The 10,801-nt window shown below is 40.4% G+C and overlaps 1 protein-coding gene across 1 annotated transcript in view; it reads left to right on the top strand.

The window, feature by feature from the left end:
• Positions 1-10,801, top strand: part of zc3h18 (zinc finger CCCH-type containing 18) — a 59,775-nt gene that overhangs the window by 38,492 nt on the left and 10,482 nt on the right. The window contains exons 11-16 of the mRNA XM_026174863.2: positions 67-192; positions 2,059-2,151; positions 5,032-5,298; positions 10,015-10,131; positions 10,345-10,353; positions 10,443-10,648. Of these exons, the coding sequence (XP_026030648.2) occupies positions 67-192; positions 2,059-2,151; positions 5,032-5,298; positions 10,015-10,131; positions 10,345-10,353; positions 10,443-10,648 (818 nt within the window). The remainder of the gene's footprint in view (positions 1-66; positions 193-2,058; positions 2,152-5,031; positions 5,299-10,014; positions 10,132-10,344; positions 10,354-10,442; positions 10,649-10,801) is intronic.

Here is a 10,801-nt window from a genome sequence, read left to right as displayed (position 1 = left end):
ATTGCTTGATAATTCTTCAGTAGCCCATTCAGAATTTTAATTGGGTTTATTCCATGTGCGTTTCAGGTCCTCGTCCCGCTCTTCATCCTATACAGGCTCCGGATCGTCCCGTTCCCGCAGCCGTTCCTCCTCATTCAGCTCCTACTCCAGCCACTCGTCCCAACGCAGCTCCTTCAGCGGCAGCCACTCTAGGTACATAAATCTTATAGTGTGTTTGTGTTTTTAATGTGTTTCTGCCAGAGGTGTGGACTCGAGTCACATGACTTGGACTCGAGTCAGACTCGAGTCATTAATTTTATGACTTTAGACTTGACTTGAAAAAATGTTCTAAGACTTGTGACTTGACTTGGACTTTTACACCAATGACTTGGGACTTGAATTGGACTTGAACCGGTTTACTTGAAAAGACTTGATATTTTACCCCAAATATAAAATTTAACATGCATATTATATAGAGATTGAAAATGTGACGTCATTCACGGGTAGAACCGCAAAGGATTCTGGGAACTCGTGGCAAGCGGTACTAGCGCACGCAGGCTTTCAATTAAAATCAGTTATACAGCGATAAAAAGAAACACAAAAATGTCAAGAAGCTGTTGTATTATTAACTGCAATAGCCGGTCGCATGACAGCCACGGGAAGCCGACGGGTAAAGAGATCGGTTGTTATCGGATTACGTCGTTGAAGAGAAATTGTTCGAGCCATGTTTCCGAAGTAACAAAGACGCGACGGATGGCCTGGATTGCAGCCATTCAAAGATCAAATATAACGTCCCAGAACACTCACAGGTTAGTCTGCTCCAAGCATTTACACGAAGGTCAGTCTGCTGTTGTAGTTAATGCGTCATTTTTCTTAACATAACTGGTGATATAGGTTACAAGCAAGTCTGGCGCTGAACAGAAATTGTCGCGCTATGCTCCTTTATTTATTGTGCATAAATAGTGAATTGTCCTGACACAATATTGCGTTTCGCTTCTGTTATTATGGTACATTGACAAAAACATATACTTTTATTCACAGGATAAAACAGTTGTTTTGTATCACTAATTGCCCAGTACGATTACAGCATACAATATTATTGTCACTGCTACATTTCTGTGATGCTACCAGAAATTATTTCCACTACTAATTAATTACCGTTGAGCTCAAAGGTCCTATTAATAAACGGTTAACGAATGTGTATCTATGAAGACGATTTGTGAGACTGGTAAACTTATGATACGTACGATGGTCTTTCGTTCTACACGGTGCATTTCAAGGTCCTGCACCCATCCGTCGGTAAACTGTACCTGGGCTTGTTGCAGTGACCTGAAGTTACTAAACTTCATGAGTGTATGCACTCACTCCAAGAACCGTATGATTATAAATATGCATATAAATATGCTACGATGAGATAGCTGACTTCATCTAACTAGCAAATGTTGTCCAGGCTACGTTGGTGATACAGTTTTTTTTAATGTGTATGATATTTTTGTCATGCGATTTTAAAGCTGGTCCTACAACCGCATCCAAGAATAACATGCAGCGTATCTCAGAACTGTCGGTGAAAATTATTCTTGGAGCTAGGTTTAATTGAGCTGCATTTTAAAGAGGTGCAATTTCACAATTTGTGTATATTTTCTAAGTTCACTATTTTGTCATGTGTTGAGAAAAACACAGATTTAAAAATTACATGGTCTAATATTTACATCTAGCATAACTGCAACATGCCTTTTTTCGTTTTTTTTTTTTAAGACTCGAAAGGACTTGAAATTCAAAGTTTCAGACTTGTGACTTGACTCGGACTTTTACACCAGTGACTTGAGACTCGACTCTGACTTGCCTGACATTACTTGAGACTTGACTTGAGACTTGAGGATAAAGACTTGAGACTTACTTGAGACTTGCAAAACAATGACTTGGTCCCACCTCTGGTTTCTGCTCTCCAACACCATTTTTTGACACATTCTGCTAAGATATGTCAAGCCACTCGAGAATTTCTAAAATTGAAAACAAGCAACTGACTATGAATCGCATTGTTTTGTGCATTTGAGTGATCTGATCTGATCTAATTTATAGGTCTCAGTCTTTCTCCACATCTCCCTCACCAAGTCCAGCAGCACTGAGGAACGCTAAGAACAAAGCAGACCTTCAGCCTGTTGTAGCCAAAGGGTAAATATTAAAATTTTTAAAAGTTTCAATGTAAATCCTGAGCAGAGAGTGAGCTGCTTTGGCGGAGGTTTGCACTTGAAGGGCTTCTTGTTGATCGGTAGCTGCAAGGTTGCATTCCTATGCTGTGCAATGCAGTGGGCATTAGAGGCACAGCACTGGAGTGGTTCAGGTCCTACTGTTGGAGCAGACTTTTTGTGTCAGTCTCTGTAACCATGTGTCCTCCTCTGCTTCTCTCTTCTGTGGTGACCCACAGGGCTCAGTTCTAGGCCCCCTCCTCTTTTCTTTGTATGTGCTCCGTCTTGGTTTTATACTGAGCAAATACAGCGTTGCTTTTCACTTTTATGCTGATGCCTGTCAGATCTATGTAAAGAAAAAAGGCACACATTCTATACAGCCATGACTTCAGTGTCTTGATGACATTAAAGCTTGGGTGTCTTGTAACTTTAAAATTCAATGACAAAAACACTAAGATTATGCTTTTTGGTAGCCCCACTGAGACCTTCAATGTGTCTTTAGATTCCTTGGCCCAGTATAATGAGCCAACTGTCACAAAGCTCGGGGTCAAAGTGGACTCTGAACTTTAAGCTTAACAGTTAGATTAAGGCAGTCATAAAATCGTGCGTCTTTCAGCTCAGGCAATTGGCTAAAATAAAACCAAATCTTTCACGGCAGCACTTTGAGACAGTTATTCACAACTTTGTTACCACTCAGCTGGATTACTGTAACAGACTTTATATAGGGGTCAGTGCTTCATCCATTACTCATCTACGGAGGGTGCAAAATGCTGCAGCTCGTCTTTTAACTGGCACTTTAAAGTCTGAGCACATTTCCCCTATTTTAGCTTCACTTCACTGGCTGCCCATTCCTTTTAGGATTCATTTTAAAGTTATTTTAAAGCCCTCCATGGCCTAGCCCCATCTTATCTCTCTGAGCTGCTACTGACTTATACACCCACGCGCTCTCTCAGGTTAGCTGATTAACTGTTCCTGAATGTACCCAGGACTGAGCGTAAACTCAGAGACTCTGCTTTTGCTGTAGCAGTTCCCAAACTGCCTCTATACAGGCCTCTTCTCTGCCTGTTTTTAAAATCACTTCTGAAAATCCGTCTCTTCACCCTGGCCTTTGACACCTTGTGAGATGTTGTTTTTCTTAGTTTATTTTTCTTTTAGTTGTTTTATTTAGTTTTGGGGTTTTTTTGTTTCATTTTATCTACTGTTCTCAACTTATTTACTGTACAGAGTTTTGGTCCTGTGCTGGCTGTTTTAAAGTGGATTATACAGAAAGTTGGATTCGATTCGATTGGATGGCCTGGTAAATGGTAAATGGCCTGCATTTGTATAGCGCTTTTCTAGTCCATAGGACCCCAAAGCGCTTTACACTACATTCAGTCATCCACCCATTCACACACTCATTCACACACTGGCGATAGCAAGCTACATTGTAGCCACCGAGCCCTCTGACCACCACCAGTAGGCAAACACGGGGTTAGTATCTTGCCCAAGGATATTTGGCATGCAGCCAGGATGCAGCCTGGGATCGAACCACCGACCTTCTGATTAGTGGCTGACCTGCTCTGCCACCTGAGCTACAGCCACCCATAGTTGGATAGTTGCATGCTAGCTACTAGTGGTGCAACGGATCACGATTGATCCGAATTCCGAACCGATCCCAGTTCGGCACGCACGTGATCCGAAGATTCGAAAAAGGAAAAAAAAAAGTATGTGTGTGGTGCGCGTGGTCAGTCTGTCGAGCGGTAGTTATGGTCAGCGGTCCAAGTAGCGGAGTACAGGAGTTTGCGGCATTTAAGCAGCTCTTTGCTGCCCAATCCGACTGGGCTATTGGGGTGTTTAGCTGCAGACGGGAGGCCGTATTCCGTTGTGCAAAACAAGGGGTTTAAACTGTGATGAACGTGCTTGAGCCACGCTATGATATCTCGTTGCGCGTCCACTTCAGCGACAAGATCGTTCCAAGCAGGTATGAGCAGGAGAAGTTTAAAGTTATGGCTGAACTGTCCCAGGCATCTTCTGTTGCTCTAACTACAAATGGGTGGACCTCCAGGGCAACGGAAAGCCACGTGACCGTGACCGCTCGTTATATCACAGCGGAGTGGTAGGTACAAGCCCTGTACTGCCCTATAGATTACATTAAATTAAATGAAACTTTATTTATCCCTCGGGTGGTTTCCTCTGGGAAATTCAGTTTCCAGTAGCACAGCACCGACAGAAGTTGCAGAATGTGAGCAGAAATATACCATATATACACATATATAAATACAGAGAACACAAAAGGCATAAATACAATAAATAGGAATAAGAATACAAGGGAACGGCACATTTCAAGTATTGTGAGTCTATTACACCGTTGGATATTAACAAAAACTATTGCACAGTGAAAAGGCACTACAGCTACTTTTTCCCCCCTCCTTTGTCCCCGTTTCCCCTCCCTCTCCCCTCCAGCGAGGAGTTAGACAGTTTGATGGCCTGTGGGACAAAGGACTTTTTAAGTCTGCTGGTTCTTGACTTTGGGAGAAGCAACCTTTCCCTAAACAGACTTTATGGCTGTGTGCAGAGGATGCAGAGGCTGCCCAGCATGGTCCATAATGTCCATATTGCACCTTAATTTGTTTTTATATAAATGCGTGGAATGAGTCTTCAGTTGAATGTTTTTTAATAAGCAAAAAATACTTAAATAAATAAATGGCAAGTCGAATTTTTGTCTTTTTTTTCTATTTTTGCTGATCCGAAATTGATCCGATCTGTGACTTAAAACTGTTATCCAATCCGAACCGTGAGATTTTTCATCCGTTGCACCACTACTAGCTACTATCACATGCCTGCCATTACTGTCTGTATACCTATAAGATCCCTTTTCCTTCCCTAGCATACCACTGAAGCAGGATGCCATGCCCCCTCCTCGCAGGGACAGGCCTCCCATGAAAAAAGCTTCCAGCCCTTCTATGCCTTCGGGACTGCAGTCCAGACCATCCAAACCCTTGCCAGATGGAGGAAAGCCTCCTAACAATCCACGAGATGCTGGAGGTGCAGGAGCTGGTGGAGCAGTCAAACCCCTGCCACCCAGGGAACCTGGAAAACCTGTCAACTTGAGGGAAGGCAGGCGGAAGGAGCGACAGCAGCATCCTCCTCGAAGGTAAGCATCTCATCTTAAAGCTTGTTTTGTTTTACAGGACACAGAAATTCACAAAAATGGTTATACACTTATACATTTGACATGATCTATTACAAGATTATTGGCTTTAGGAGAAGTTACTAGTGTTGTTTTGTAGCAAGAGGCTCCTGGATACAAACCCATGGAGGGCCTGTTGTGGATTTTGCTTCTTATTTAGAATGAATGAATAAATAAATAAAAAAGATGACATTGAAAAAGGAATTTAAGCTATTTCAAGAATCAGGAAAAGTTGTCTGCACACCTAATTTGGTTTGACATTTAACTAGATACAAGACATTTATGAGGCAATGCAATGTCAATGAATCAGCATAAAATAAGAGGACTGCATTAATCTGTTGATGTTAAAATTTAAACACAGCTTGGAATCTGTGTTGCTATACTTTTCTTTGGGAATTGGGAAAGGATGGTTCAGTTGTGACACACATAACATGTCCTTCATGAAGCTAACAGAGCAGTCTCAGTTGTGTTAGGTTAAATGATGATTAGATGAAAAGTTGGCTTGAACAGGAAAAAATGTGACAGAGTTCACTATGACAAGGAAGAAAGGCAAAGAAAAAACAAAAACCAAAGAGCTAATACTCTGTTCCAGGTATTTCAATTTTTTTTTTCTGAAGTCTGTTGTTTTACTCTCTTTTTTCTTTTTTGGGGATGCAAAAGGAAATGACCAGCAAAAGCACAAACATAAACAAGAGTAGCCCATATTATTCTTTATTTCACACAGAACAAAGAGAGAGACAGAAGCAGATGATGTACTGTGACAGCCCCTAAAGATGTCAGTCAAAAGAAGAAGAAATTGTATGTTAAGTGAAGTCTGACTGCAACAGTTCAACAAAAAAGAACTCTTAGTTCTTAGTCTTAGTTATTAATCCTCAGGCCCTTCCAGAACTCTTATGGTACTTAGATTTGTCATTCTGTTACTTACTTAAATGTGTGGCTCCTGCCAAATTCTCAAGTGAGCATAAAACATTTTGGATGTTCTCCATGTGTGTGTAGGTGGATGGCAGCATGTTGGCCCACCATGTCTATTTTGCTCACGTTTTCAAGGAAGTGCACAAACAGTGAACGGCGTTGTTTAAAAGTTTCATTTGCAGTAAGGAGAACTGTGTTCTTATTTGCATATTTTTGTAATGTAAGTGATAATGCAGATGTATTCCACTTTGGGGGAAGACCATAGAGCTCACACGTGGGCGAGTGAGTGGGTACATAGTTTGAGGAAAAACCTCTCTTTTGTACGCTTATGTTTGTGTTTGTTTATGAGAGTGTGTGAGAGAGCAACATCAGCCAATGCGGAAGAAGAGTAAAAGGGCAGGGAAGAACAGTCTGTGTGTGCAAGGCTGTTTTCGTGTGTGTGTGTGGGGGGGGGGGGGGGGGGGGGGGGGGGGTGCAAGTTTGTGGGCTGATTGAGTTACATGTGGAAATAATCCAGGAAAACCAGTCCAGGTGCTTGTTATTATGTTTACTTCCCTTCCTTTAACTTCACTCTGATGAACCGATATATATATGATGTAACTAGGGGTGTAATTTTTTGTCTGCCTCTTCAACACGATGGTTTAAACTTAAACTTGCAGTATTAAAAAGAGTATAGATGGGCGTGACTGGTCACCTAGATGTTTAAATTTAGATTAAACTGTATATAAAAGATTAGTTTCAGGGGTTCTGAATTATCTTATCTTTTATTTTTATTATTTACCTTTTTCGTTTTATATTTAGTGTCGTTCTACAGTATTGGCTAAGGCTAGCAAGCTTGACTATCAAGTTGGCTGAGTAAAATACAGAATAAGGCTAGTCACCGGTACAGACACATGGATGACACCTGGGTCATATTCAAAACCCAAGAAGCAGAAACCCTCGCTGCTCACATCAACTCATTGGATAGAAATATAAAGTTCACCAGGGAAGATACAAAGGATAATAGTTTGACATTTCTGGACTGTGCTGTGCACATTGAGGAGATTGGAAGCCTCAACATTGAAGTTTACACAAAGCGCGCCCCCCCACACACACGCGCGCACACACACACACACACACACACACACACACACACACACAGAATAGTGCCCACTCTTTGACTCCCACCACCTGCTGGAACACAAACTTGGAGTAATCAGGTCCCTACAACACCGGGCAGAAAACATTTGCTCTAATGCAGAAGGAAGAGAAGAGGAACACAGAGATGTGAAGAAAGGTCTTTAAAAAATGTGGTTATCCCACTTGTGCTTTCATCAAATTGGCAAATGGGAGAAAAAGAATGACAAACAGAATAACATTGACATCCCTTATATGTAACAGGTTAATCAGTGAAACTCGGGAAAATCCTCTCCAAGCACGACGTCCCAGTGTACTTTAGACCCAGCCACACCTTCAGACAAAAAACCACTTCATTCTAAGGACAAAATTCCCAAACATAAAGTAATCAACATGGTGTATGCTGTGGAGTGCAGCAAGGGGTGCTCTACATTGGAGGACGACGTCACGTTTTACTTTCTTGGATCGCTTTGAAACCCTGCCAAGCACGCACCATTTTAGAACCTGGTACTATAACCTAATGGAAACCCCCGAAAACTGTGGCGAGTCAATCCGTACTAATGGAAAAGGGGCTATACTCACAGATATTCACTAACTGGTTCTCAGTACAGGACTAAAAAGGCATTACTAGAATCTAATTACCAAAATTGTCACAAAGACGTCTTGTACAGACTGTACCATACAGCATTTGCTATGACTCCACCACTTCATTTTTGCTTGTATCACTTGTAAGTGACTACGCTTTAAGTAGTGTATTTATGGAACAGAAAAGCTAAAGGTGGTCTCATATTGTATCCTACTGTATGGGAAGGACTCGGCTGCTGCTCTCCGGTCATGTGGCGTGTGGTCGCCTCCTTACCCACACAAGTAAAGTGGTGCCAAGCATACACCAAATCCACCTCATCCAGGAGATGTGATACTGTCAAAACTCTTTTTACCTCCAATTAAAGACAGAGCATAGGCAATTTTTTTAATGCGTTAGTTTAAATTGCATGTGCGCTTTTCTTTTTCTTTTTTTTTGCCTTTGTCTTTAAAATCTTTTAATTTCTAAAATGCTCACTCAATTTCTAAAATACAAAGCAATGACCAGTTCATTTTGAAAGACCTATGACTTTTCTCTGGTGAATATCTATTATTGCTCATTATCGAATATTAAATAATATTGAATATATTATTTATATGAATACTATTTATTGTTATTACTATTATTTAGGAAGTATTTCTTATCCAATTAATCAATGGAATAATCAGTAGAATACGCTCACAAAACGTAATCAGTAACTGCAGCCGTACTTGCACTGCATTTTACAGCATTTTGGTTTTATTTGACGAGGGAAAAAGTGATGCAGAGGAATAAGATTTGCTGTTTAAGAGCCAAACATTGTCCAGTGTTGACTTTTAGTAGGGAGATAGTAGCAAGATAATTGTGTCCACCTATTTAGCTCAGAAAGAACTCATGTTCCAACTGATACATTTTTGTTGATGTTATGTCCATTGTGCTAAAACAGTATGTCAAAATGAAAGAAGAAAAAAAAACCCCTAAAAAGTCAGCTATGAGGTTGTGCTGAAAAGAGTGACAGCAAACAAGGCGAGGCAACAGTTTTTAAAGGTGAAATATAAATGTCAAAAATGGCCAATTATAACCTTGACTCCATTTTCACAGGTTTTACAGCTTTTCCTACTGATAAAGACCTTGTTAATGGTCATTCATACATTTTTGTTTGTTGTAAAGTAATAATAATATTAACACAAGGAAATTCTATGTGAATTAACAGAACCTTTGTTTTATCATTACAAGAATAAACTACCAGAACCTTCACTGGAATTTTACACATTTATTTATTACAATCTAAGTCCAAAGAGTCACTGACAGGTTTCTTTCATTTATCTTAAAAAACAGCATTTCTTTATCATGTTGAAAAACTGAGATGTACTGTTGAAATTGCACTTTTTCGTATATTAGATATCTCAGGGATTATATGTGTAGTTCAACTTCTTCATAAAAGTTTTCACTGGTCCAGCCCAGTTGAGATCAAACTGAGTTGTAAGTGGCCCATGGTGTAAAATGAGTTTGACATCCCTGTTCTAGAGGATTAGTCTGCTTTCTATAACCCTTATTAGCAACATTAAAAACAGTCACACTAAAAGCTATTTTCCTTTAAAATGGGCTTAGACTTCTGCATTATAATCAGTTCTGATCATTTCAGCTCGCACTGTACATTGTGCCATTCCATCCTAACTCTGCGCACAAAAATGTTAAAACTTGCTCACAGAAATCCTTAAAATCTCATTGAAAAATTACTTTTGGTCTTCATTTTGGGAGCTTCGATTGACAGCAGCTACACTGACATCATTTGCAAATATGATTATCCAGCATGTTAGTTAGAAAAATACATCAATGAGCAATGATTTATTTGATGATAATGAGGGTGGTGACTTGATAAGTCTCCCAGAATGAACATTAACAAGAGAACATTTGTCAATAATAAATTAGATGTACTAGCATGTACTCTCCTTCAGGTTTCTTTTTTTGGTGATGATCTGCTTGTGTGAAAGCTACTGAATAAATTCCTGTCTTACTCTGGTTTTCGTTTATTTAGAAAAAAACAAAACCTTTTTGCATTCTTAGCTCTGTCTCTGTATGTGCTGCAGGAGAACTATGAGTGGGAGTATTAGTGAAAGTGGTAGCAGTTATACTGGTTCCAGCTCCAGATCTAGATCCTCATCCAACACCCTCTCAAGATCACACTCTGGATCCAGGAAATCCAGGTACTTATTCACAGTCATTGTCCTGAGTACTGCATTTTGCCAGTTAAGAGTTGAGTACTATTATTACTATCATATCTTATTTATCTGTTGCCTTGGCCCTTATTGATCTGTATTTACTCGCAATGCAACCTAATATCAGTAATTTATATTTCAGTAATTTATATTTTCTCTTCTCTTGCTTTCATGCTCTGCCTCTCTTGGAAAATCCTACAGAAAATCCAGGTATGACAGTTGTTGTTCAAGCTTTGTATTTTGTGTTTGGGTATGGTGTTTTGTGTATTCACGGGGCAACCTGTCAATTCTTGTTGCAGATCACTTAGTGTGAGCAGCGTGTCGTCTGTGTCATCAGCGTCATCCAGCAGCAGCTCTGTACGCAGTGCAGACTCAGATGACATGTATGCTGACCTGGCCAGCCCAGTATCCTCTGCCAGCTCACGCTCACCCACACCAAATCACCCTCGCAAGGAGCGAGGGCCTCCACGCGATCGGTCCCCACATGGAAGAGACAAGAATAGGGGTTAGTACAAGCCACCTAACACCCATTCAACTGGAACACAGGACCCAACAGCCTATCATGCAAACATAAATGTAGTGTTGCTGGACATAACAGATTGATTCTTTTCAACCCCAATTTCTTCCCAAAGTTTGACCTTTCTCAGTTTTACGTAGC

This window comes from Astatotilapia calliptera, chromosome 7 (assembly GCF_964374335.1).
Source record: "Astatotilapia calliptera chromosome 7, fAstCal68.1, whole genome shotgun sequence".
NCBI lineage: Eukaryota > Metazoa > Chordata > Actinopteri > Cichliformes > Cichlidae > Astatotilapia > Astatotilapia calliptera.
The sequence above is the reverse complement of the archived record's forward strand: the minus strand, read 5'-3'. Positions and strand labels throughout refer to the sequence as shown.